Source organism: Raphanus sativus, chromosome 4, assembly GCF_000801105.2.
Source record: "Raphanus sativus cultivar WK10039 chromosome 4, ASM80110v3, whole genome shotgun sequence".
NCBI classification, from domain to species: Eukaryota; Viridiplantae; Streptophyta; class Magnoliopsida; order Brassicales; family Brassicaceae; genus Raphanus; species Raphanus sativus.
The window spans coordinates 32,146,946-32,174,329 of record NC_079514.1 but is presented as its reverse complement, the minus strand read 5'-3'; the positions used below and the strand labels follow the sequence as shown (position 1 = coordinate 32,174,329).

Here is a 27,384-nt window from a genome sequence, read left to right as displayed (position 1 = left end):
AATATTATTTTTGGAGAGGGACAAAAATTAAGGACATTCTCATAAAATTTGATTATTGGTAGGACCAATAATCAAATTGAGAGGACATAAGAGGATGATTAACGGTTTGCTTCTTGTTTTTGTCCTTAGAATATTTTAATATTATTTTTGGAGAGGGACAAAAATTAAGGACATTCTCATAAAATTTGATTATTGGTAGAACTTTATAAAGTCCTTAGGAAATTAATTAATTATTTTAATTAAAAAAGAAAAAAATAATATAGAGAAAAACATGAAAGAATACAAAGTTGAAAATTAAGAAAAAAAATTACAAACAAGATAAAAAAAGCAAAGAAACATTATATTGAATTCAAAGAAACTTAAACATTGTTATGACTCGGTAGATGTCCAAACTTAGCCCATATATGTTCAACCAAATCTTCTTTTAATTGATGATGGCCTTGAGTATCTCGAACTTCTGCTCGACGACCCAGTGTAGTACGGAGGTTTGTAGTCCGTTTGACTACAAAAGTGGGATCCATGTCTTCTGGTTGTTGAAATTCTGTAGCGTGAAGGTAGGAACCTCGTTCATCTTCGACAATCATATTATGAAGTATGATACAAGCTTTGATAATATTTCCTATTTTGTGTTTATCCCATAATTTAGATGGATTTCTAACAATCGCAAATCTAGATTGGAGGACTCCAAAGGCACGCTCAACATCCTTTCGCACGGATTCTTGCGTGGTAGCAAATAAAGATTGTTTTTGACCTTGTGGGAGTCGGATAGATTGAATAAAAGAACCCATTTCGGATAAATACCATCGGCAAGAAAGTAAGCCAAACCGTATTCCCTTCCGTTGACATGGAAATTGACTTCGGGAGCGTCTCCGTTAATTATTTCATCAAAAACAGGTGATCGATCAAGAATATTAAGATCGTTCAAAGTACCTGGAGCTCCAAAAAACGCGTGCCATATCCAGAGGTCTTGAGAAGCTACCGCCTCCAACACAATTGTTGGTTTATCGTGTCCTCGTGAATACATTCCTTTCCAAGCGGTCGGACAATTCTTCCACTCCCAATGCATACAGTCGATGCTTCCAATCATACCTGGAAAACCACGTTGTTCTCCAACATATAGTAATTTTTCCAGATCCTCGGGCGTTGGATGTCTTAGGTATTGATTGCCAAACAAGTGGATAATTCCGGCGGTAAATTGGAACAAACAATTTCTTGCAGTTGTTTCAGCTAGTCGGACATATTCGTCAACGATGTCAGCCCCAACACCATACGCCATTTGACGAATAGCTGCGGTACTTTTTGAAGGGGAGATAGGCTAGACCGTCCGGCAGCATCTTGTGTTTGTTGAAAGAACTCAAATTCTTGGGAGAGACTATAAACTATTCGCAAGAACAAAATCTGGTTCATTCGAAACCGCCTTCGGAATATGTTGTGCGGGTAAGTGGGAGTCTCGCTAAAATAATCATTCCAAAGATTATTGTGACCTTCTTCTCGGTTTCTCTCAATAAATATACGTTTTTTTCGCTCTTTCGGTTCAGGAATAATATCAGAGGTTTCTATAAAATCATCAAAAATAGATTCAAATTCATCATTATTATCATTTTTGTGGTAATGATAATGTGAAGAAGATGACATTTTTGAATGAAAAAAAAATAGAAGGCAATGTTTTGAATGAAAAAAAAATTGAAGGCAATGTTTGAATCAGAGAAGAAGAGAGATAATTTGTATTTGTAATGAGAATGTATTTCGCATATTTATAGATTCTTGAAGTGTTGCTTGTTTATCTTGTGACACTTCAGTACATCTTGTGACTCTTTGTTATTTTGCATTCAGTACATCTTGTGACTCATGAGTGTGTTTTGTGACCCATGAGTGTGTCTTGTGACACAATAATTTTTGACATCTCGTGAATGTTGAATCACGAGCATTAAACTTGACACTACAAAGTTGACAGTTGACACTACAATGAATCACGAGCATAATAGAAATTTTAGACATAACATAAATTTTACAAGATTACATAACATAAATCATGAGAAAGTTGAGTCATTACAAAAGTACATAACAGAAAGTAGAGAAAGTGGAGTCATTACACATTACACTAATCCGAATCACACCTAAACAAACAGGCTGATTTAGGTAAAGATGAGCACTAAACCTATGACAATTAAGCCAATGACCAGAAACATAACAGAGTAATCAAAGCGAACGGATGATTTATTCTTTGCCAAATCACACACCATCTTCTCCAAATCACACACCATGTTCTCTAGGCTTAGCAGCTTCTGCTCAGTGTCATTGTTACTGAAGAAGTTCATTGAATCTACCTTCTCAGCTAACTGAAGTGTGTGTTGATCCCTAGCTCGCATCTCCTCCATCACCGCCTCATCCCACCACTTCCAAACATGGCACTCGCCGTCATCTACATTACGGCATGTGTAGTATCTTCGGCCAGGATCGGTAGCAGTACGAGATGTAGCTAGCTCTGGTTGACTGCCACAGTAGCAAGTCTGGGGAAATCCGAACTCCACCTCAGGTTGCGGAGGGTACACAAACTCCACCTCAGGTTGCGGAGGGTACACAAACTCCTCACCGTTCGCGTAGCTCAACTCAGCTTGGTCTTGACGAATGAGAGCTTCAATTTCGCTGTCTCCACTGTCCGCACCATCCCCTCCAAACGTCTCAGATTGGGAAGGCTGGCTATAGCTGTACTGACCCATGAAAACTGAAACCTGGACATTCATAACATAATACGCAAGAGTTAGAAGAGTTTCAAGGAAACATTCATAACAAGGAGAAATACATAGAAAGCAAGCAATCAAGGAGACATAGTAAATACATTTTCATAACAACGACATTTTCATTAATAACATAATAGATTGAGACATAACAGAGAAATACATAGAAAGCAAGCACGGAGACATAGTAAATACATTGAAAGCAATCAAGGAGACATAGTACACAAATTAAAGACAATGACCACAAGTTAAAGAGACAGAAACGAGCTTGTTCTTGGCAACTTCTTCAGATACACTCGGCAAGGAGCTTGTCCTTCGCAGCTTCTTCCTTCTCGGTGAGTGGTTCTTTTTGGTAAGGAGACTATCTAGAATGGCAAGCTTTGACAGTAACTCTTTCCCCGCCAAATCCTCCTTCCTCACTTCCCAAATCCTCTGATAGTCTTCAACAGACTTCCCTTGAGCCTTACCCCGCTTAGCTTTTGCAGCCTTCACACCTATAGGCCGGGTCTCATGTTCATCAACGGTTTGGGAACCTCCTGTTGAAGCTTGGGAACCTCCTGTTTCAACGGTTTTCCTCTTTGAACTTCCACAAGGTTTGGGGTTGAGGTTAGCCCATTTCTGTTCATACCTCAACACACACCAAGCATGCTCAAGTGTAAACTTGGAGTCGTTATCACGGTAGTATATGTCATGGGCCTCCTTGAGAACATCATTCTCATTCTGACCACTACTATGACGTCTCTCTGCAGCAGCATATGCACCACAAAACTTGTTAGTTTGGTCATTGATTTTGTGCCACCTTTGCTTGTAATGGAGATGCTCCCCACAATCAACACCATCTCTTTCTTTCAAAGCTGCGAAGAGATAATCTCCAACTCGTTTCCAGAATGTCCCAGACTTTTGGTAATTGGCGGTAATAGGATCCTTAGAAGTGTTTAACCAAGCACTGATCAGCAGCTCGTCATCGCCTGGGGTCCACGTATGTCTCTTCCCACGTCCCACGGGTGTGTCTGTAGGTGGAGTTGGAGCTGGAGCCTCCCATTGTTGTGAACTGAACTGAGGGACTTGAGAAGATTGAGAATGAAAACTCTCATAAGGAGAGTTTTCTTCACGAACAAAGTCGTGTTGACTGTGAAGAAGGCCCATATAACCAGAAGACTGGCTATATGGAATCCTTGGATCCATAGAAGTAAGAAGAGAGAAGTGATAAGAGATAAGAGATTACAAAGAGACAGAAATGAGAGACGAGAGAAAGAAGATGATTGAGAGATGAAGTAGAAGGATGATTTAATAGGCGGAGGGTAATTAACACAACCATAATAGCCTAACAACGAAAGTACATCTCAGTTATTACTCATTACACAACCACAATTATTTTAACAACCAAGTGCATTAACTACCAAACAAACTATTAATGCTTGCAAACAAACGAGACTATCCTCTGTTTACAACTGCATCAGAAACTAGACTATCATCACAAACTAGACTATCCTTACAAGTGCATCTATTCACTATACAAACAGAATTAACTAGATATTATCATCACTAGTTACGGAAACAAGAGTTGGTGGCAATCAAACTACACATTAAAATTTGAGTATTTACTTGATAATATCATCACACAAACCCACACGAGTTATTATACCAACTACATTAGTTGGGAGCTGAAGAGAAAGTTATTACCTTGTACTGTCGACGAAATGTTTGTGAAAAAGATTGAGTTGCTTCCTCCGGGTTAATGTAGACGAACCTCACCTAAAAAAAGAATCAGAATCAAAACAAAACAATGTCAGTTTCATAAAACAAGTGATGATTTCCAAAATAATAAAAATTGACTGGACGGACGAAATGATACAAAACAAGTACAAGTTAATCTAAGAAGTAGATCGAAAAGCAAGCAAAGCAATGAACGAGTACAAGTTACACAGACGAAAAAAATGACATGCAAGAGAACCGTCGAGAGGAATCGCCGTGGAGAAGAGAAGGAACACGTACCCTCTTAACCGTGGAGAGGAAGAGCCGTGGAGAGGAATCGCCGTGGAGAAGAGAACCGTCGAGAGGAATCGCCGTGGAGAGGATTCGCCGTGGAGAACAGAACCGTTCAGACCAGAGCTGTCGAGAGGAATCCGTGGAGAGGAAGAGCCGTCGAAAGGAAGAGCCGTCGAAAGGAAGAGCCGTCGAGAGTTGGATTCGCCCTATAAATCGCCTTGAATCGCCTTCGAGAGAGAACCAGAGAGACGAGAAACAACGAGAGACAGAATGACTTGCCCAAATCGATTTTGCCCTACCGATTTCTCATCGCCCATTCCCAACGCGCCACGTTGCTCATTAGAACGACGAAGAAAACTTCTAAATTAAGCGGCGTCCTTAGGTTTAATCAGCCTTTTTCATTTAAATAAAATCAAAAAATACCTAAGATATCAACGGAAGGACGCCGTTAATCATGCTCTAAGAAGAAAGTCGCCATTAAAGAAATGTTTCTTTACACTATTTTGTGGGCTACACGACACGTGGCGGTCCGCGATTGGTTATGTTCTAATTATTTTTTTTAATCATATAAAATAAAACAAACAAAAATTAGAAACCCAAAACGAGTTTTTGGGTTGAGGATGCTCTTCGGATGTTTCATTTTTATTCATCTTAATTTTTTACATTTTTTTGCTTTGTAAAAGTTTTTTTAAACATTTTTCATTATAATTAATTAAGGGATTAATTAATTTTATTTTAGTTAGTTATTAAATCACTTAATGAAAGATTAGTTTTGGGATTATGAAAAAAATTATACCATAAAAACAACTATATGATGGATTTATACCAAATGGACAACACTCTTGTTTTTTGGTTCTCTATTGGCAATTTCCCTTGAAACAATTAAAAGTGAAAATACAGCTTATTCAGAATATCTACAGAAACCCTAAAATATTCACATATTATGTGTCATTTAATGAGTGGATTCATTTAATTTTTAAATAATTGTGTAATAAAATAATATTATTAGTAAATTATTTGAATTGCCCAATAGAGAACATGGTTGTAGATACAAGCATTAAATTAGTTTATGCTTAGGCATAAATCGCGAAAGTCAATGTTTTTTTTGACAAAAGCGAAAGTCAATGTTATGAAAGCATTACTTATACACAGTTCTTCACTTATATAATAAGTACATTTATATATAAATGTGCATTGATTATTTATTACAAAGGTTTCCCTTCCACAATACACAATAAATCTTTCTTTTTTGTTTTCTTTCCAAAATGAGCAAATTGTTATTTCCACGTGTATTCTAACTTGGGTGTTTTGTGGCCATGTGTGAAGTAAATTCCATCTTCTCTAGCATCCCAAAAATTCTTTTTACCATAATGAACTATAAGACCACCACCTACATATCCAGTGAACCCTGCATGGAACTTGAAATTTGGCCCTTGCCATAGGTCACAAAAGAATTCTGTTTTAAAAACACTATCATGAAAACTGAATTCGTAGGTTTCTCCAGGTCGTAGAAAGTGGAAGCCTAGATCGTCGTCGTTTGATATACAATTAATCTTCAAAATATTGTTTCGACCAAGAGAGTTCTTAAAGTGCACGGAGTTTTTTTCATTCCACTTTGCGCTGCTCAAACCTATGCACAATCCAATTGTGAGAAGAAAACACGAGAGACGATTCATTGTGTTGTTTGGTTATTTGAAATGGCCTTCTTCTATTCTTTTAAATTTAGAAGTAATATGTAGATAACCGAGAGGGAAGATGTGTATTATATACAGTGGCGTTACACGGATAAGCACTCAGGTTTTCTCTATTTTTAAACATCTTTGTTTTGACTGTTGTCCAAAAAAAAACAAAATTTTTGTTTTGACTAATATTACGAAAACGTTGATCGCTTTTGCTATTTTTCGTGTCCTTATCCATTTTTGTTGAGATTGAACCTTGATTAGAATCTCTAACAGAAGAAAAAAAAAGAAGAGTAGCTGGGAAAAAGCTACAAAGAAGAAAGAAGAAAGAAGAAACTTGTGTGAAGAAGAAAAGACTTGAGGCGCAAGAAACGGAAGAACAAGAAGAAGTGACCAAGGAGAGTCACGTAGAAGAAGAAAGTCAAAGTTGGAGAATATGCCACTTGACATTGGTTACAAACCAAAACTTGAGTTGTGACTTAGTCACAACAAATAAAGTCAAGATGCAACTATTTTGTGAGGACATAAGAAGAAAGTCGCCATTAAAGAAATGTTTCTTTACACTATTTTGTGGGTTACACGACACGTGGCGGTCCGCGATTGGTTCTGTTCTAATTATTTTTTTTAATCAGATAAAATAAAACAAACAAAAATTAGAAACCCAAAACGAGTTTTTGGGTTGAGGATGCTCTTCGGATGTTTCATTTTTATTCATCTTAATTTTTTACATTTTTTTGCTTTGTAAAAGCTTTTTAAACATTTTTCATTATAATTAATTAAGGGATTAATTAATTTTATTTTAGTTAGTTATTAAATCACTTAATGAAAGATTAGTTTTGGGATTATGAAAAAAATTATACCATAAAAACAACTATATGATGGATTTATACCAAATGGACAACACTCTTGTTTTTTTGGTTCTCTATTGGCAATTTCCCTTAAAACAATTAAAAGTGAAAAGACAGCTTATTCAGAATATCTACAGAAATCCTAAAATATTCATATATTATGTGTCATTTAATGAGTGGATTCATTTAATTTTTAAATAATTGTGTAATAAAATAATATTATTAGTAAATTATTTGAATTGCCCAATAGAGAACATGGTTGTAGATACAAGCATTAAATTAGTTTATGCTTAGGCATAAATCGCGAAAGTCAATGTTTTTTTTGACAAAAGCGAAAGTCAATGTTATGAAAGCATTACTTATACACAGTTCTTCACTTATATAATAAGTACATTTATATATAAATGTGCATTGATTATTTATTACAAAGGTTTCCCTTCCACAATACACAATAAATCTTTCTTTTTTGTTTTCTTTCCAAAATGAGCAAATTGTTATTTCCACGTGTATTCTAACTTGGGTGTTTTGTGGCCATGTGTGAAGTAAATTCCATCTTCTCTAGCATCCCAAAAATTCTTTTTACCATAATGAACTATAAGACCACCACCTACATATCCAGTGAACCCTGCATGGAACTTGAAATTTGGCCCTTGCCATAGGTCACAAAAGAATTCTGTTTTAAAAACACTATCATGAAAACTGAATTCGTAGGTTTCTCCAGGTCGTAGAAAGTGGAAGCCTAGATCGTCGTCGTTTGATATACAATTAATCTTCAAAATATTGTTTCGACCAAGAGAGTTCTTAAAGTGCACGGAGTTTTTTTCATTCCACTTTGCGCTGCTCAAACCTATGCACAATCCAATTGTGAGAAGAAAACACGAGAGACGATTCATTGTGTTGTTTGGTTATTTGAAATGGCCTTCTTCTATTCTTTTAAATTTAGAAGTAATATGTAGATAACCGAGAGGGAAGATGTGTATTATATACAGTGGCGTTACACGGATAAGCACTCAGGTTTTCTCTATTTTTAAACATCTTTGTTTTGACTGTTGTCCAAAAAAAAACAAAATTTTTGTTTTGACTAATATTACGAAAACGTTGATCGCTTTTGCTATTTTTCGTGTCCTTATCCATTTTTGTTGAGATTGAACCTTGATTAGAATCTCTAACAGAAGAAAAAGAAAGAAGAGTAGCTGGGAAAAAGCTACAAAGAAGAAAGAAGAAAGAAGAAACTTGTGTGAAGAAGAAAAGACTTGAGGCGCAAGAAACGGAAGAACAAGAAGAAGTGACCAAGGAGAGTCACGTAGAAGAAGAAAGTCAAAGTTGGAGAATATGCCACTTGACATTGGTTACAAACCAAAACTTGAGTTGTGACTTAGTCACAACAAATAAAGTCAAGATGCAACTATTTTGTGAGGACATAAGAAGAAAGTCGCCATTAAAGAAATGTTTCTTTACACTATTTTGTGGGTTACACGACACGTGGCGGTCCGCGATTGGTTCTGTTCTAATTTTTTTTTTAATCAGATAAAATAAAACAAACAAAAATTAGAAACCCAAAACGAGTTTTTGGGTTGAGGATGCTCTTCGGATGTTTCATTTTTATTCATCTTAATTTTTTACATTTTTTTGCTTTGTAAAAGCTTTTTAAACATTTTTCATTATAATTAATTAAGGGATTAATTAATTTTATTTTAGGTAGTTATTAAATCACTTAATGAAAGATTAGTTTTGGGATTATGAAAAAAATTATACCATAAAAACAACTATATGATGGATTTATACCAAATGGACAACACTCTTGTTTTTTTGGTTCTCTATTGGCAATTTCCCTTAAAACAATTAAAAGTGAAAAGACAGCTTATTCAGAATATCTACAGAAACCTTAAAATATTCATATATTATGTGTCATTTAATGAGTGGATTCATTTAATTTTTAAATAATTGTGTAATAAAATAATATTATTAGTAAATTATTTGAATTTCCCAATAGAGAACATGGTTGTAGATACAAGCATTAAATTAGTTTATACTTAGGCATAAATCGCGAAAGTCAATGTTTTTTTTGACAAAAGCGAAAGTCAATGTTATGAAAGCATTACTTATACACAGTTCTTCACTTATATAATAAGTACATTTATATATAAATGTGCATTGATTATTTATTACAAAGGTTTCCCTTCCACAATACACAATAAATCTTTCTCTTTTGTTTTCTTTCCAAAATGAGCAAATTGTTATTTCCACGTGTATTCTAACTTGGGTGTTTTGTGGCCATGTGTGAAGTAAATTCCATCTTCTCTAGCATCCCAAAAATTCTTTTTACCATAATGAACTATAAGACCACCACCTACATATCCAGTGAACCCTGCATGGAACTTGAAATTTGGCCCTTGCCATAGGTCACAAAAGAATTCTGTTTTAAAAACACTATCATGAAAACTGAATTCGTAGGTTTCTCCAGGTCGTAGAAAGTGGAAGCCTAGATCGTCGTCATTTGATATACAATTAATCTTCAAAATATTGTTTCGACCAAGAGAGTTCTTAAAGTGCACGGAGTTTTTTTCATTCCACTTTGCGCTGCTCAAACCTATGCACAATCCAATTGTGAGAAGAAAACACGAGAGACGATTCATTGTGTTGTTTGGTTATTTGAAATGGCCTTCTTCTATTCTTTTAAATTTAGAAGTAATATGTAGATAACCGAGAGGGAAGATGTGTATTATATACAGTGGCGTTACACGGATAAGCACTCAGGTTTTCTCTATTTTTAAACATCTTTGTTTTGACTATTGTCCAAAAAAAAACAAATTTTTTGTTTTGACTAATATTACGAAAACGTTGATCGCTTTTGCTATTTTTCGTGTCCTTATCCATTTTTGTTGAGATTGAACCTTGATTAGAATCTCTAACAGAAGAAAAAGAAAGAAGAGTAGCTGGGAAAAAGCTACAAAGAAGAAAGAAGAAAGAAGAAACTTGTGTGAAGAAGAAAAGACTTGAGGCGCAAGAAACGGAAGAACAAGAAGAAGTGACCAAGGAGAGTCACGTAGAAGAAGAAAGTCAAAGTTGGAGAATATGCCACTTGACATTGGTTACAAACCAAAACTTGAGTTGTGACTTAGTCACAACAAATAAAGTCAAGATGCAACTATTTTGTGAGGACATAAGAAGAAAGTCGCCATTAAAGAAATGTTTCTTTATACTATTTTGTGGGTTACACGACACGTGGCGGTCCGCGATTGGTTCTGTCCTAATTATTTTTTTTAATCAGATAAAATAAAACAAACAAAAATTAGAAACCCAAAACGAGTTTTTGGGTTGAGGATGCTCTTCGGATGTTTCATTTTTATTCATCTTAATTTTTTACATTTTTTTGCTTTGTAAAAGCTTTTTAAACATTTTTCATTATAATTAATTAAGGGATTAATTAATTTTATTTTAGTTAGTTATTAAATCACTTAATGAAAGATTAGTTTTGGGATTATGAAAAAAAATATACCATAAAAACAACTATATGATGGATTTATACCAAATGGACAACACTCTTGTTTTTTTGGTTCTCTATTGGCAATTTCCCTTAAAACAACTAAAAGTGAAAAGACAGCTTATTCAGAATATCTACAGAAACCCTAAAATATTCATATATTATGTGTCATTTAATGAGTGGATTCATTTAATTTTTAAATAATTGTGTAATAAAATAATATTATTAGTAAATTATTTGAATTGCCCAATAGAGAACATGGTTGTAGATACAAGCATTAAATTAGTTTATGCTTAGGCATAAATCGCGAAAGTCAATGTTTTTTTTGACAAAAGCGAAAGTCAATGTTATGAAAGCATTACTTATACACAGTTCTTCACTTATATAATAAGTACATTTATATATAAATGTGCATTGATTATTTATTACAAAGGTTTCCCTTCCACAATACACAATAAATCTTTCTTTTTTGTTTTCTTTCCAAAATGAGCAAATTGTTATTTCCACGTGTATTCTAACTTGGGTGTTTTGTGGCCATGTGTGAAGTAAATTCCATCTTCTCTAGCATCCCAAAAATTCTTTTTACCATAATGAACTATAAGACCACCACCTACATATCCAGTGAACCCTGCATGGAACTTGAAATTTGGCCCTTGCCATAGGTCACAAAAGAATTCTGTTTTAAAAACACTATCATGAAAACTGAATTCGTAGGTTTCTCCAGGTCGTAGAAAGTGGAAGCCTAGATCGTCGTCGTTTGATATACAATTAATCTTCAAAATATTGTTTCGACCAAGAGAGTTCTTAAAGTGCACGGAGTTTTTTTCATTCCACTTTGCGCTGCTCAAACCTATGCACAATCCAATTGTGAGAAGAAAACACGAGAGACGATTCATTGTGTTGTTTGGTTATTTGAAATGGCCTTCTTCTATTCTTTTAAATTTAGAAGTAATATGTAGATAACCGAGAGGGAAGATGTGTATTATATACAGTGGCGTTACACGGATAAGCACTCAGGTTTTCTCTATTTTTAAACATCTTTGTTTTGACTGTTGTCCAAAAAAAAACAAAATTTTTGTTTTGACTAATATTACGAAAACGTTGATCGCTTTTGCTATTTTTCGTGTCCTTATCCATTTTTGTTGAGATTGAACCTTGATTAGAATCTCTAACAGAAGAAAAAGAAAGAAGAGTAGCTGGGAAAAAGCTACAAAGAAGAAAGAAGAAAGAAGAAACTTGTGTGAAGAAGAAAAGACTTGAGGCGCAAGAAACGGAAGAACAAGAAGAAGTGACCAAGGAGAGTCACGTAGAAGAAGAAAGTCAAAGTTGGAGAATATGCCACTTGACATTGGTTACAAACCAAAACTTGAGTTGTGACTTAGTCACAACAAATAAAGTCAAGATGCAACTAACCATGTGTTTAGACAAAGCCACCAACAAGGAGTGTTGTGTTGGTAAAAGTCTACCTAAGGTGTAGTTGTTAGAGTTGTTAGTAGAAGTAAGGCTAAGTTGTAGTAGTGGTCACAGTGCATGTGTAGTAGTTAGTGTAAAGCTATAAGTATGTATGTGTTGTTATTGTAAAAGATATCCAAGTATAATAAAAAAAAAGATTTGGAGAAGTAAAAATGTAGACAATCAAAAATTTCTCTTTCTTTCTCTACAAGAACAACAACAAAGACAGACGTGAGTGAGAGAGTCAAGAGAGTGAGTGTAAGCTTGTGTTATGATAGAACACAAGTAAGAAACAGAGCATGAGAGAACAAAACAGAGAACAAAACAGAGAGGCCAAGCCAAGAAGAGAAGAATGTTGACAATTTTGCTGTTTTGCATCTATTTAAAGAGTAGATGCTTTTGATAATTTGTTCCAGTGTTCAGCTTTGACCTTTGTGATACACATGAATGACTGTGTTTATGTAAAATTTATTGATTTATAAGAAAAACTATATAATAAAACGTTACACTTTCTGACGAAGAAAAATAATAGAATTGTTTCTCTTCTTCGTTTGAGTTTGAAAATGGCATCAACAGTACTCTCATGACTAATCCTACTTTATAATAATTGAGAAATCAGTTTATTGATTTTTTGCTTACGTATCGATTATATGTGAATTCTTACAAAATTGTTATAATTTGATTGGTCAATGATTGTTGATTTATATTTATTTTAATTAAGTCTAAAAAAGGAAATGTATAACCAATTAATATTACTTGCCAAATAATATACATAATACACAAATACTGATTTATGGTAACGAATTGTTGAAATTATAGAAGTAATAATGTTGATTAGTTTTTTCATATTTATAAAATACATAAATAATAAACGAAAACCAGTTATATAACTTTTTGTCACGAAACAGTATATATTACAATATAATGATTTCATATTATTATTTACAGCATTATATTATATATAAATTATTATAATAACTATTAACGTCTTATAAAATTCATAATATATGTGTTATAAATCATTCATAAAAATTACATTAACATTTATAAAATTATTTATCTTGGTTTATTATATATTTTAAAATATTATATGAGTTTGTAAGTCATTTATAATATCTATTTTAAAATTTCATCCTATTATCCTACTATATTCTTAATTAAAAATTATTTAAGAGACTTTTGCTTATGTATCGATCGTTGATGAAATTTTAGATTTTTTTAATAAATTGATTAGTCGATAACTTTTAATTTTTGTCTATTTTAACTAGATTTTAAAAGATAAATAAGTCTATAAACAGTTAATATTGTTTGATCAAATTTTTGAAAACTAATTATTGAAACTATAGAAAGAGTAATAATATTTGATCAAATATTTCTTTATATATAAAATACATAAAATAATAAATAAAGAAGTTTATTAAATCAGTATTATGATGTTATATTCTTATATAAAGCCTTATATTTGTATATAATGTATTAAAATAACTATTAATGTCTAATAAAGTTCATACATGCTTTATAAATCATTTATAAAAAATATAAATACATTTATAAAATTATATAAATTGGCTTATCATATGCTTTAAATTATTATAAGAGGTTTAAGTTATTTATACAACCTTATAAAGTAATTTATAAAATCTATTTTGAAACTTTATTTTGTATTAAATAAGAAATCACTTAATTGATTTTTATTAGGTGTCAACATATAGACGAATTTGATAAAAGAATATTATAATTTATTTGCTAAAAGATTTTTAATTTTCATTTATTTTATGAGTAAGAAAATCAGTCTAGAACCAACTATTATCGGTATCCAAACGACCTAAATATATTGCACATAATAATTTATGGTAATTAAATATATTATTTATATAATAAATACAATACATCATAAAATCTTTTTTAGCAATAAAGCATTTATAAACTATATAAAATGTTTCAAAAATAATTTATAGAATTGATATAGTAGTTTTATATCCTATATTATTGGATATGAATATGTAGAGAATGTTTTTTTTTTGAATATGTAGAGAATGTACTAACAATTATATTGTTTTAACTTTTTTAAACTTATTAAAGACATAAATTTAGCTACAAATTATTTAAAAACCAGAAGTTTCAATATTATATATCTTCAAAAACTGAATCATGAATATTATATATAACTAATTGGTACAATTATCAATACAAAATATCAAAAAAATATTTAAAACAGTCATAGTTATCTTTTTTTAAAAAAATATTCTTAAAAAATATATATAACAAAAAACACATAATGATAAAAACATATTTTTAAAAAATTACAATAAATATATTTTTACAAAATATTCAAATCCGCGAAATCGCGGGTATCCACCTAGTTATTTATAACTAATGACGACATTACATGTCCGAATCAAATAATTTAATTTTCTTGAAGTAATGTTTTAAATGAGAACTTATTAACCAAATCAAACTAAGCGATATTAATTCATACATAGTACATATAAGGCCCACGAAGATTTAAATGTAGGTCATGCGTCTCATTTCTTTTCTGCCAAAAGGAAGGAGCCAAGAGCATCGGCTCAAGTGGTGACCAGTAACCATACACATTCACTCATTTCCTTTCAAGAAAAGATAAGATAAGGAAATTTTCTGCCACGTGGCCTTATCATACTGGTCCGTGTCGATAAGGGCGTCAACACCTTTCCTTAATCCTGTGGCAGGTAACGACGTTATCATCAGACATGTATCCCGCACTCTTTGATCATTAGGGCTTTATGCCTCATGCCGGCCTCACTATATATAGATGACCAAAGCAATAGACAAACAAGTAAGTAAGAGAAAAGAGAAAAAGTAGTAATGGCTTCCTCTATGCTCTCCTCCGCCGCTGTGGTTACCTCCCCAGCTCAAGCCACCATGGTTGCTCCATTCACCGGCTTGAAGTCATCCGCTGCATTCCCAGTCACCCGCAAAACCAACACTGACATTACTTCCATTGCAAGCAACGGGGGAAGAGTTAGCTGCATGAAGGTAAATATCACTAGAGTCGTAGGCCAGTCCTATTAATCATGTGGAACTGGTACATGTGAACATGGATCTGATTAAACGATATATAATGACGTACCTTGGATTGAAAAATGTCTAATTATATATACAAAAAAGAATTCCTATTTAATAATTGGAAATGAAAATTTTATATAGGTGTGGCCACCAATCGGAAAGAAGAAGTTTGAGACTTTATCTTATCTTCCTGACCTTAGTGACGTCGAATTGGCTAAAGAAGTTGACTACCTTCTCCGCAACAAGTGGATTCCTTGTGTTGAATTTGAGTTGGAGGTAATAAAAACAAAGTTTTGTTTTCCTGTATTTAAACATTCATTTATACCATGTCAATCCTGATTTTGAATGGTATGTGTATATATAGCATGGATTTGTCTACCGTGAGCACGGAAGCACACCCGGATACTATGATGGACGTTATTGGACAATGTGGAAGCTTCCCTTGTTCGGATGCACTGACTCTGCTCAAGTATTGAAGGAAGTGCAAGAGTGCAAGAAGGAGTACCCTAACGCCTTCATTAGAATCATTGGATTCGACAACAACCGTCAGGTCCAGTGCATCAGTTTCATCGCCTACAAGCCACCAAGCTTCACCGATGCTTAATTTCCTTTCTAAAACACTCATATAATAATCTATGCTCATTTCACTTCCAGTTGCCTGTTTTTATCCTCTTTGGATTTCTGTCTGAGACATTTTCTATCGGATTGTCAAATGTCTGATTTATGGATATATATGTAATTTCTGCATCGCTTCTTTTTCTTGGTTATTTTTCGATGGCTATTAGGTTTTAATACTATCCCGTAAGAAAACAGACAACATAACTTAACAAAAAGGTTTAGATAGTGTCAGCGGTAACAAAAAGCTTTATGGAACAAGAAACTATTTCACCTACAGAACGTAGATTTCATCTTAGTTAATTAGTTCATCAAATATTCAAATAAGAATCACTGTATCAACTTAGTATCATATCGGTTTGTGTAGATTTACAAATCTTATCTCTTTGCATTTAATAGAAATTAAATATTACTCCCTCCGTTCCTAAAAATAAGATTTTCTAGATTTTATTTTTGTTCCACAAAGAAAGATTTTCTATATTTTTAAGGTATTTTTGTATACTTTTGAGGTACTTTTGTATATTTTTGAGGATCATTAATTATGAATATTTGAATTGATTAAATTTTATTGATTGATAGTTATTGGAAATTGTATAAAACATAAATAGTAAACTAAAGTTGGCAAATATTTATTGTAGTCTTAATAAACGTGAAAACTCTAGAAAATCTTGCTTTCAGGAACGGAGGGAGTATCAACTAACAACAAACTCGATAATTCATTCAGACTAACTACTGGTTCTTAGCTTACAAGAAGTCCTTATCCATTATTCGTATCTGTAGGGTTAACGGAGACTAGTCTGAAGTCCAGTGCTATCGCCAAAGTGTGAAACAGAGACCTTTCTTTCATTTTTCGGTTAATAAACAGAGGACCTTTCAAAAAAAAATCAGAGGACTTTTCTTTGCTTTTTAAATTAATTTACTTTAGTAGAGAGTTTCTTTACTGGTAATTTTCCTCATCATAACAGTTTCTCCAAGAAACAGAAATAATTATACGTTAAATAAAATGATGGATACTCCAGCACTAGGGTTTTGTTCTTTAACGTCGTTCATGTTTCTGTTTCATTATGTTCCTTGTGCTGTAAGCAACCAAGCTTTCTTGTCATGCGACTCTGTTTTTGAGTGTGGAAACCTCACCGCAACGTTCCCCTTCTGGGGAGAGAATCGTGGTGAGCCTTGTGGCCATCCATTATTGAAGCTTCGCTGCGACAGAGTTTCAAACAAAACCTCTATAAATATCTCCAACATCTTTTTCAATGTCCTTCATATAGACAACACATTCAAAACTCTTAAACTTGTAAGACAAGATTATTCAGTTTCCTTATGCTCTTCTCTATCATTTACCAAAACAATGTTTCCTCCTAAAATCTTCCACCTATCCCCAAATTACAAGAACCTCATCGTTTTCTCTAACTGCGACCCCCGCTTTCATTACCTTGAGAATTTCACTTGTTCAAATGGAGGGTCTACGGGAGAGTCTCTCACAAGTCAGATGTGTATAGTTATGGTATGTTGGTACTTGAAATGATGGGAGCAAGAAACAGGAACTCTGTATCAGACAACAACAGTAGTTCAATGTATTTCCCGGATTGGATATATAAAGGTCTTGAAAAGGGAGATTGTAAAAGGTTTCTAGAAGATCAGATAACAGAAGACGAAGATGAAGAGTTTGCAAAGAAGATGATTCTTGTGGGACTGTCATGTATTCAAGCATGCCCATCAGATCGTTCATCGATGAACAGAGTTGTTGAAATGATGGAAGATAGCTTAAGTGCTCTTGAGGCTCCTCCTAAGTATCTTTTGCATTTAACTGCATCTCCTATGCCTCCATCTGTACCTGAAGATCAAAATCCAATCTCCTCTGAGGAAAGTGCATAAGTTTCATCACAGATTTATGTCTTACTTCAGCTTCTATATGCCTAAAAATATAGGTATGTGCACGTCGTCTGTCAAACACTTGTACCAAATATCAAGTAGATGTTTACCAAAAAAAAAAAAAAATATATATAATATATATATATATATATATATATGTATATTCAAGTAGATGTGAATTATTATTAGGTGTGTAAAACGACATTATGTATAGTTTGATGATTAAAGTCATTAATGATTTGAAAATATCTATATAATTTAGTATTAATATAAATATAACCGTTGAAGTAAACATAGACAATAGATACGTCTACATAACTATTTAATAAATGATTTCTCTGAAAATTGAAACATGGACCTCGTATAATATTTAAGAAATGTACTTGATTAACTGTATGGTTTAATATTTCTTAAGTTTTTTTTTGTTGTATTGTTTTTCAACTAATTCTGTTTACTGATTTTTGTATAATCCACCAAATATTTTTAAATTCTAGTTGGTTTCGATCATCCATTCAGATAGTCTATAGGTAAAATTGTAGTTCAATATTTTAGAAGAACAATTAATTTGACAAGTGATCATTTCTCGAGAAAATCTATATTATTAAAACTGAAGTACAAAATGAGATTGTTTGGAAACATGTTTACTAGACTTAATGAAAAGTGTTTGGACATAAGAATATTATTGTTATTTAATCAAAGTCAAAATCAATAATTTGAAATAATTATGGTTGACTTATCCAGTTTGTGAGCTGGCCAAATTGTAAAACTAACCGAACAATTAAATTAATTGAACTCGCTTGATTCCTAAAAGTAGGGATGGGCGTTCGGATACCCGTTTGGGTTTCGGTTCGAGTTTATTCGGATTTCGGGTTTTCGGGGTCAAAAATTTCAGCTCCATTCGGATATTTCTAAATTTCTGTTCGGGTTCGGTTCGGATCTTTGTGGGTTCGGTTGGGTTCGGATAACCCGTTTAAATTATTTTCAAAATTTTAAAATTTATTATATATTTTATACTTCTCAAAATTTATAAAAAAAAATATATATATAAATTTCAATAACATGTGTCAAAATACCAAAACTTAACATATAAATTGATTTGATTTGGATATTTGGATAGGAAATCAAAACATATTATGTATTTTTGGTGTTTTGAATATATTTTAACTATTTAGACATGTACTTTTGACTATTTGTATATATTTTCAAGTATTTTGGATAATTTAAAAGTATAATATATATTTAGATGCTTTTTAATATACATTCAATCTAAAAATAGTTAAATATATATGTATATTAATCTATTTCGGATACATTCGGGTACCCAAAATATTTCGGTTCAGATCGGGTTCGGTTTTGATTCTTTAAATACCAAAATTTGAACCCATTCGGATATTTTAATTAATTTCGATTTGGATTTGGTACTACTTTTTCGGATCCGATTCGGTTCGGTTCTTCGGGTTTCGGTTTTTTGCCCAGCCCTACCTAAAAGTATCATAAAAGTATAAAGTGTTTGAATTGACTGGCTATAATCTCGGTTGCAATATATACAAAATATATCTATCTTACTAAACTCAAGTACAAAATCGGAGTATTTGGAAACTTGAATTAAAAGATTAAAAAATTTGGAGTATTTGGCTATAGGTATAGGTGTAAAATTGGTTAACGAAACCTGCTAACTTTTAAGTTGTCTGGCGATCGTTATAATTAAAAAAAGATCAACGAAATCTTACTCACCACGTAATTATCAATCTAATAAATTCTTTCTCTTTACCTTCTCTTTGTGTCAATTCTTTCTTCCTAAATAAAGCCATGACCAAATTAAATATGATTTCCCTTAATACAACCAATTATTTCGCAAGATATGTAAAAAATATCTAATACTTGAATCCCACATATTTCAATCCCCTATCCATTTTGCACGATAAAACTGTTTAGGAAGATATTATCATTATACGAAATATACGAAAATGAACTAATCTAATTATCTAAAAATATAATTTGTCTAAAATAATTATAAAACAAAATTTAAACTTTATATACATATTTCAAATCAAAATAATAATTTAAAGTTGATTTATATCAGAAATTGATTTAAAATATACATATATTCAAAAAAAATATTTTTACTAAAATATTTTTCAATAACATTATTAAAAATATTTTCAAAATATGTGATTATTGAAAATATAATATTTATGATTATTTATATGATAGTACGTATAAAATATTATTAATTATATGTTAGATGTATTTTTAAAGAAAAAAATAGATTGTGAATTAGGGGTGGGCGTTCGGATACCCATTCGGTTCAGTTTAGGTCTGTTTGGGTTTCAGGTTTCCGGGATCAAAGATTTCAATCCCATTCGGATATTTCTAAATTTTGATTCAGATTCGATTCAGATTCGATTCAGATCTTTGCGGGTTTTTTTCAGGTTTTGATAACCCATTTAAATTCATTATATACTTTAAATTTCTCAAATATAGACACAAAATAATATATTACATATAAATTTGAATAACATATATCAGAGTACATGAACTTAACATATAAATTAGTTTGATTTAAATATTTGGATAGAGAATCAATAATTATGTTAAATATTTTTTGGTGATTTGAATATACTTTAACTATTTTAGATATTCACATTTGACAATTATATATATATATATATATATATATATATTCAATTGTTTAAACCAACATATAAGTACCATATATATTATGGATGTTTTTATGTACATTATATCTAAAAAAATAATATATATATATCTATTTCGAATACATTTAGGTATCTGAAATACTTCGGTTCGGATCGGATTTGGTTTCAGTAGTCTAAATACCAAAATTTTGATATTTAATCAATTTCGATTAGGGTTTTGTTTTTTTTGGATCGGGATTGGTTCGACTTTTAGATTCAGATTTTTTACCCAATTCTAATATTGACATGAAAAACAACATATTTTATAAATTTATACAACCGTACGGGCGTGCGGATCAAAATCTAGTTTTAATTAGTAAAACAGTTAACGAATAGTAATGGTCCTTTTATGCAAAAACCAAGAGAAAAAACAGTAAACAAAAACAAAAGAGTCAAAAAGGTGAAATTCGCAAATGGTTTTATCCATATACCGACACCACACCCTCGCCTAGGTCCAGAATCTCTCCGATTTACAATCTCAAAACGAACTCCTCCTCGTCCTACTCGAACTACTCGTCGTCGTCCTACTCGTCTCTTTCTCAGTCACCGTCGATGATAACAACGGAGGAACACAGTGCTTTAACAACGCAGCGTCATCTACCTCGACCACCTCAGGACCATCTCTCTCACCTTCCTTCTGAATCCCTCTCAAAACCTTGACAACCTCATCCATGGCCGGCCGTGCCTCCCTCTCCGCTTGCAAACAGCGGAACGCCAGTTCAGCAACCGAAACCATCATCCTATTAACGGAAGGATCCCTCTCGAATCCGAGAGACAGATCCACCAGCTCGTGGACGGAGTCATTTCCAATTTTGGAGATCGCCATGTTCGCGAGGTTGATATCCTCGCGGTTTCTTGCGACATCGACTGCTTTCTTGGATGAGATCAGCTCCGAGAGCACGACTCCGAAGCTGTACACGTCGCTCTTCTCGTTGAGACGGTAACATTGATAATACTCTGGATCAACGTACCCCGGAGTCCCTTGCGGCGCGGTTGAGATGTGGGATCGATCAGGCGGGAACAACCGCGAGAGTCCGAAGTCAGCCACTTTGACTTGGTAGTTGCTATCTAGAAGAATGTTCGTACTCTTAACATCTCTGTGTATGATTCCTGTAAATCATAGAATCAATACTATTAATTCTTCAACATGTCCAATTGATATGGGGTTATGTCCAATTTAAAAAAAAACTGATTTTTATATAACTGCTTATGTGTATATATATATAACGACATCTAAAAATATTAGCTTATCTACAACTGCTAAATATAACTGCTACCCCATATCGTTCCTATTTTTGGGTGGTAAAGTAGCTTCACCAACACAAATAAAACTCCACGTTACAATATTAGGCCAACTTCTCGAACTATGATTGGATTTTTTTTTAAAAAAATATCCGACTTTCTTTGGATTTCTACTTTGGCTGAGATCTTTTTTTTTTGAAAATTGGCTGGGATCTTTTTACTGCGAAATTTACATCGTAGTCCGAATGTAAATTTCGTTTGCTGGGATTTTTTTGTTTCGTTTTGTTTATGTGTTTATATGTTCCTCCTTTGCTCTGTTTCAAAACACTAATCACGAAAGATTGAGTTGTTCTATTTTGTTGGTTGCTTGATTCGTTGCTCAAGAGAGTTAATACCTAACTCCGTCTTTAGATTGGACATAGGAGTATAGGTTCTCTTTCGGTGAAGTTTCGAGATGATTCTATTGTTTGAAGCATGGTGTGTTGATTCAGTCCTTTGGTCGCGTTAGATAGAATTTATGTAGATTAAGATGCAACAAACAATGGAAGACTCTTTTCTCAAAAAACAAACAAACAATGGAAGACTGAATTTCATGGTTAATGCTACAGGTTTTGTCAGAGATGATGGGCTTTCATGGATTTTCCATTGGAGCCGGGAAAGAATAGCAGTGGAGAAGAAGACTCTGGCTTTTCTTCACACACCACAACAACATCACACGTGGGTTCCACTTCTTTGTAATCTATTAATCTTATCTCTTATTAATGTTAGTGGTTTTATTAATGTTAGGTTTTTTTTAAAATAACTATTTTAATACAATTATTAAAATCTTTTAATAATTATTTAAGAAAAATATACTACACAATTTGATTAGAAATGAATAAAATATAAAAATGAATTATTAAAAAAATATAAAACAAAAATATGGGTATTTAAATATGATTTTAAAACATAATTAAAACACACAAATATATAAATTTAATTTTTTTTAGAAAATATAAAACATAAAATTTACCCGCCGTTTTGAAGAGCGGACCAAAATTTATAGTTAGGTCTTATTTAAAATGTAACTGAATCTAAAATATAACTGAATAAAATATAATAAAACTGTATTTAAAATATAAAATATATCCCCTTATTATAATAACAGTTACTATCTACACATTTAATATATACTGATTTGTAACCAGTTCTTTTATTCCAAAATAATCAGACCCACTTCTCTATCCTACTAAAACTATCGACTGTTTTTGCAGCTTTACGCCCCTTTTTAACATATTGCTATATAATCATATTATTCATTATTCATTTTCTTTTTGGTAAAGATCATTATTCATTATCCATGCTACAATATAATAAGTAGCACTATAAACATAAGAATTTTTCACCCAACTATCAAATTTCAGTTCCATTTTGAACATCTAAACATTTAATAATTAGTGAAAATAAGTACATTTTTGCAGCTATATTTATAGGTTCAAAAATGTGAGAGAAAAATTAGATATTCAGAGATATAATTGGTTACAACCTAGATTTTATAAAAATTATATTTCTTGAAAAATATAAAACAAAAAATATATCCATCATTTTAAAGATGGATCATAAATTTAGCTCAACTATTTGAAAATCGCTTTGCGGATGCGGATTATGAGTATTTTATTCGGGGTGGATGCGGGTTGGTAGATTTTGGATTGCGGGTCTCCGCTGACCCGAAAAATATTTAAAAAATAAAAATAAAAGAAAGCTAAACACTTTTCTAATAAGATGGTAATTTAAAAAAAACTTAAAACTTTAAAATATATAATTTTATTATAACTATATTAAATAATTACTTTTAAAAAATTTATAATCCGCTTATATCCGCAAAATTAAATGAGACGGATGCCGATACAAATTATTTGTTTGCGGGTTGTGCGGGTCATATTTTTTGATCAAAACAAAGTTGAAATCCGCAGGTTAGCGGGTTCACAGGTTCGACCGGCAATATATCGAATCAATTTTTAAACTGCTATTATTTAATAAAATATATTTTTAATTGAGATTTATACACAAATATGATTACAAAAAAAAAATATATAATGAGAATTAAATTAAAACAAAAATATACCCGCCCTTTAAAGGGCGGGTCAAGATCTAGTTTTAATTAATACTCACTCTGTTTCATAAAGTTACATATTTTTGAGAAATATTTTGTTTCTAAAAGATTTTTTTTTTTTATGTTTTCAATATATGTTTTATTTACTAATTGCAAATTTTAAAAACCTTAAAATTATGGCAGAAAAATAATCACAAAAATTATGCATATATAAATGAGATTTAATATGTTTTATTAATACGTGTGAAAAATTTAAAATATGTAACATTTTGAAACCAAGGGAGTACATAACATCCCGATCTCTGGTATATGATTATGATGGTGAATGTAGGAATCTCAATGTGTGTTTTTACCTGAGGCATGGAGGAAGGACAATGCACTCGCGGTTTGAATGGCGATGTTGAGTCGACCAGGCCAGCCGATAGGACGAGACTGTGCTTGTGCTCCATGGAGATTATCAGCGAGTGTGCCATTAGAGATGTATTCATACACTAGGAGTAGCTCTCTGCTATGCCTCGTTGTGCATCCGTATAGAATCACTAGGTTCGGGTGTTTTAAGGATTTCAAGATATCGATCTCGTTCTTGAACTGTTCCACACGTTTCAGGGACTTCTCGAAGAAGCGTTTTACAGCTACGGCTCGTCCGTCCTTCAGTATGCCTTCAGAGTTTTTTTTTTTTTTTTTAAAAGGCTGAGTTCTGAAGCTTTTAATTTGGTAAGTAGTTTTGGTTCTTACCGTAGTAGACAGTACTGAATCCTCCATCTCCGAGCTCTCTAGAGAAATTATCAGTGGCTTCCTCGAGTTCTTCGTAGCTGAAGACCTGAACTCCATTATAGACACTTCTGTTTGCTAGGTTAGAGATAGATGGCATGAGAGCGTGGTTGCTTCTTGAGTAAGGAGTATCTGAAAGGCCTTTGTTTGTGATTTGTGCTGCCAGTTTCTTCCTTCTCCGGATGTAGAAACAGACCAAACATGCTGTTAAAACAGTGGCACCCAAGAAACCACAAACGAATCCAATGCCTTGTGACAAACAAAACGACAGGAGCTTCGTGAGATTATTGCTGTTTCTTAGGTATGTTTCACGGAAATTAATTGCCTTGCAAGAAAAATGGTCAGAAACGTACCTATTTTTGCTGGTTTGGATAGACCTGCATGAACAAACTAGCTTCAGACCAAACCAAGATTCAGATTACTTCAAACATTTTCAGAGATATGGCGAGAAGAAATCATTACCATTGTTTTCACAAGTGTGCTTATGATGATGCTCATTTATACAATAGCAGACGAATCCTCCCAAGGTTTCATTATATCCACAAGCACCATTTGATCTTCTGCATCGCGAACACTCTCTGTTAAAACTAACCTCGAAACCCTTTTCAAGAGCCTTCGTTATAGCCTCCGCACTCTGATTCCTCTCTTCTGTCCTCAAGGCAGTTCGAGAGACTGGAACGTTGACGATACTTGTACATGATTCCCTTAACTTATTTATGATTTCCCTTCTCCGATAATATAAATGGGACGAGACAGAGAAACTTGGTCTGTCAGTATCATCATCGTCACAGTCAATCTGTCTGATGTGGCCACTGATCACTTTTGGGTCAACATGGCATCGGTAGTAAAACGTTAGGAACTCTGTGTCTTTGGAAAATGGAAGGACTTGATTGTTGAGTGTTGCGTTCTCAGGCTTATGGGGACAAAGATCGTTGATGTAATCCATTCTGGCAAGCCTGATGATTCTAGACTTAGAATTCATCTCAAGGATTCTCAGCTTAACTGAGGAAATGGTAAGCTCTGCAAAACCGTCGCTGCAGTTGACCTTGAAATCTGGGTGACCGCACTCTTCTCTGTCAGGTGTCCAAAAGGGGTAATAGAGATCTCTCTTATCTCCACAGCTAAACGTTGGAGCGCAGTGTTTGTGACGCTCATTAACTGACAAAACACAATCCAGAATCATAAAGAGCATCCATATGACTGCATAAGCCAATGATCTTTTTAGAGACTGGAAGAGATTGATCATGATTTCTATATTTTTTTTCTTGCCGTTGAGAGATGAACAAGATGATGATCAAGAAGAACAAGAAGAAGATATGTAAATGGTTTTTGTGGTTGTCTAAGTCTTTGGTTTCCTGAGTTGAAAGAAGGAAAAGAAAACTAAGGTTTTCCCAAATAATATATGTTTATTTACGAATAAACTGACAGTTGACTAACTAAAATATTTTTAATTTGCTTACTTGCTTTTAGAATATGAATTTTCAGTAATATTCATATTTTCTTTTTTTTTTTGGTAAGACGGCCTTAAAAGCAAGTGCGGTACAATAACGTTGACACGCTATAGGTTAGACTAATGAAGAAAACCTCCAAAAGGGCTTAAAAAGAAGAAAGACTTAGACCGCAAATTGGCCCTTCCATTATTCTCCAATCAAGTTTTACCTTCTATTTTATCTTTGATCTCACTAGGAAGTACGGCAAGCCTTAACACTGCTAAAACTAAGGAAAATAGGAAAAAACAAAAAAATAAAGACATTTGTAAACTTGCGGAAATATAATCGAATCTATTAAAACTGAAGTACACATTAGATTTGACCCTGATTTTTCCTATATAATTACAGTATAATACTACTGAGTTAATATCTATTGATTTAACATGATTATTATCTTTTTTTTAATCTACCGATTGGAACCTACAATTAATTTCTGTTCAATATTTCCCTGCTTTATGTGAAAAATGTATCTTCAGTATATATTCGTATTATAACGTACTACTTTTCTTTTTGTCATCATTATAGCTAAATGAAGTTTACGTACATATCCACCATATCGTTCATGACTATCTCCTCCATATACAGTGCGACTACATTTTTTTACAGAACATAATAACTACGTTCTAAATTATCTAGCATTTCATCAAAATTGCATTAAAATCATATAATTTATACAATACGTTTTAGAAATTCATTATAAAATTACTTTAAGCTGAAAATTTGTTCTCATATCTCTTAATAGATAACTGGATCTGAATTTGGTTATATGATGTACATAACTAAAAAAATTCTTTTCTTTTTTTCCTTATTAAAAAACTAATATTTTTAAAAAACATATAAACAAAACAGTTGGTGGTTGTATATTTAGCAAATTGTGCCCGCAATTGTTTTTTTTGCAAATTGTGAAAAAATCTTCCATATCTAAACTTACCTTCTACGTTAAACCATAAAACATATCTTAACTGATTTTCAAACCTTTCCAAAAAGTAGTAGCTTTAATAAACTTTCTAATTGGTTGTTACAAAACGAATATTCTCTTAAAAATATCACCAACACTTAAAATACACAAATTAGTATATGCTTAATGGTAAAATAACAAAAAAAATTCCAAAAATAATCTAGATCAAAACTTCAACTACATTGCAGTAGTCCCTAATCGTGAATCATAATAATATAAACCCATATATTATATAAAATTTGCAAAAAAGAAAAATTAAGATCATATATAACAGAAAATATTAAAATTAATATTTTCAAATATTTTTTCAAATAAATTGTTCGATTTTCAGTGTGGGTTGGGTTTGATATTGATATTCGGATATAACACTATAAGAGCCGTCGAGTATACATGCCAGGTCAAATAGAGTA

At 32.5% G+C, this 27,384-nt stretch overlaps 7 protein-coding genes across 7 annotated transcripts; 1 reads left to right on the top strand and 6 right to left on the bottom strand.

The window, feature by feature from the left end:
• Positions 1-359: 359 nt before the first annotated feature.
• LOC130511296 (uncharacterized) lies at positions 360-1,276 on the bottom strand. Its single transcript, XM_057008215.1, has 3 exons — positions 1,207-1,276; positions 802-1,089; positions 360-619 (listed from the first exon to the last, which is right to left on the bottom strand). The coding sequence occupies exons 1-3, from the start codon at positions 1,274-1,276 to the stop codon at positions 360-362; spliced, it is 618 nt and encodes a 205-aa protein (XP_056864195.1).
• A 4,556-nt stretch (positions 1,277-5,832) lies between these two features.
• Positions 5,833-6,550, bottom strand: LOC130510967 (S-protein homolog 8-like). Its single transcript, XM_057007720.1, has one exon. The coding sequence runs from the start codon at positions 6,401-6,403 to the stop codon at positions 6,005-6,007; it is 399 nt and encodes a 132-aa protein (XP_056863700.1). The 5' UTR covers positions 6,404-6,550; the 3' UTR covers positions 5,833-6,004.
• A 1,026-nt stretch (positions 6,551-7,576) lies between these two features.
• LOC108830974 (S-protein homolog 8-like) lies at positions 7,577-8,294 on the bottom strand. Its single transcript, XM_018604535.2, has one exon. It carries the CDS (start codon positions 8,145-8,147, stop codon positions 7,749-7,751), a length of 399 nt encoding a protein of 132 aa, XP_018460037.1. The 5' UTR covers positions 8,148-8,294; the 3' UTR covers positions 7,577-7,748.
• Positions 8,295-9,474: 1,180 nt separating this feature from the next.
• Positions 9,475-10,037, bottom strand: LOC108853591 (S-protein homolog 8-like). Its single transcript, XM_018626994.2, has one exon. The coding sequence runs from the start codon at positions 9,888-9,890 to the stop codon at positions 9,492-9,494; it is 399 nt and encodes a 132-aa protein (XP_018482496.2). The 5' UTR covers positions 9,891-10,037; the 3' UTR covers positions 9,475-9,491.
• A 1,026-nt stretch (positions 10,038-11,063) lies between these two features.
• LOC130510964 (S-protein homolog 8-like) lies at positions 11,064-11,781 on the bottom strand. Its single transcript, XM_057007713.1, has one exon. It carries the CDS (start codon positions 11,632-11,634, stop codon positions 11,236-11,238), a length of 399 nt encoding a protein of 132 aa, XP_056863693.1. The 5' UTR covers positions 11,635-11,781; the 3' UTR covers positions 11,064-11,235.
• A 3,207-nt stretch (positions 11,782-14,988) lies between these two features.
• Positions 14,989-16,002, top strand: LOC108830969 (ribulose bisphosphate carboxylase small subunit, chloroplastic). The gene is made up of 3 exons (XM_018604531.2): positions 14,989-15,205; positions 15,377-15,511; positions 15,600-16,002. The coding sequence occupies exons 1-3, from the start codon at positions 15,035-15,037 to the stop codon at positions 15,837-15,839; spliced, it is 546 nt and encodes a 181-aa protein (XP_018460033.1). The 5' UTR covers positions 14,989-15,034; the 3' UTR covers positions 15,840-16,002.
• Positions 16,003-20,668: 4,666 nt separating this feature from the next.
• LOC108832863 (LEAF RUST 10 DISEASE-RESISTANCE LOCUS RECEPTOR-LIKE PROTEIN KINASE-like 1.3) lies at positions 20,669-25,870 on the bottom strand. Its single transcript, XM_018606317.2, has 5 exons — positions 24,989-25,870; positions 24,880-24,903; positions 24,491-24,775; positions 24,109-24,414; positions 20,669-21,531 (listed from the first exon to the last, which is right to left on the bottom strand). Exons 1-5 carry the CDS (start codon positions 25,770-25,772, stop codon positions 20,900-20,902), a joined length of 2,031 nt encoding a protein of 676 aa, XP_018461819.2. The 5' UTR covers positions 25,773-25,870; the 3' UTR covers positions 20,669-20,899.
• Between the last annotated feature and the right edge of the window lie 1,514 nt (positions 25,871-27,384).

Coding starts and splice junctions, on each gene's coding strand:
- LOC108830974 (XM_018604535.2), bottom strand. CDS start 8,147: ATGAATCGTCTCTCGTGTTTTCTTCTCACAATTGGATTGTGCATAGGT.
- LOC130510964 (XM_057007713.1), bottom strand. CDS start 11,634: ATGAATCGTCTCTCGTGTTTTCTTCTCACAATTGGATTGTGCATAGGT.
- LOC130511296 (XM_057008215.1), bottom strand. CDS start 1,276: ATGGCGTATGGTGTTGGGGCTGACATCGTTGACGAATATGTCCGACTA. Junction 1,090..1,206: donor TGAAACAACTGCAAGAAATT/GTTTGTTCCAAT, acceptor GTGGTTTTCCAG/GTATGATTGGAAGCATCGAC. Junction 620..801: donor GGCTTACTTTCTTGCCGATG/GTATTTATCCGA, acceptor AACACAAAATAG/GAAATATTATCAAAGCTTGT.
- LOC108830969 (XM_018604531.2), top strand. CDS start 15,035: ATGGCTTCCTCTATGCTCTCCTCCGCCGCTGTGGTTACCTCCCCAGCT. Junction 15,206..15,376: donor GAAGAGTTAGCTGCATGAAG/GTAAATATCACT, acceptor AATTTTATATAG/GTGTGGCCACCAATCGGAAA. Junction 15,512..15,599: donor GTGTTGAATTTGAGTTGGAG/GTAATAAAAACA, acceptor GTGTATATATAG/CATGGATTTGTCTACCGTGA.
- LOC108853591 (XM_018626994.2), bottom strand. CDS start 9,890: ATGAATCGTCTCTCGTGTTTTCTTCTCACAATTGGATTGTGCATAGGT.
- LOC108832863 (XM_018606317.2), bottom strand. CDS start 25,772: ATGATCAATCTCTTCCAGTCTCTAAAAAGATCATTGGCTTATGCAGTC. Junction 24,415..24,490: donor ATTCAGTACTGTCTACTACG/GTAAGAACCAAA, acceptor AAAACTCTGAAG/GCATACTGAAGGACGGACGA. Junction 21,532..24,108: donor GTCCTTCCTCCATGCCTCAG/GTAAAAACACAC, acceptor TATGATTTACAG/GAATCATACACAGAGATGTT.
- LOC130510967 (XM_057007720.1), bottom strand. CDS start 6,403: ATGAATCGTCTCTCGTGTTTTCTTCTCACAATTGGATTGTGCATAGGT.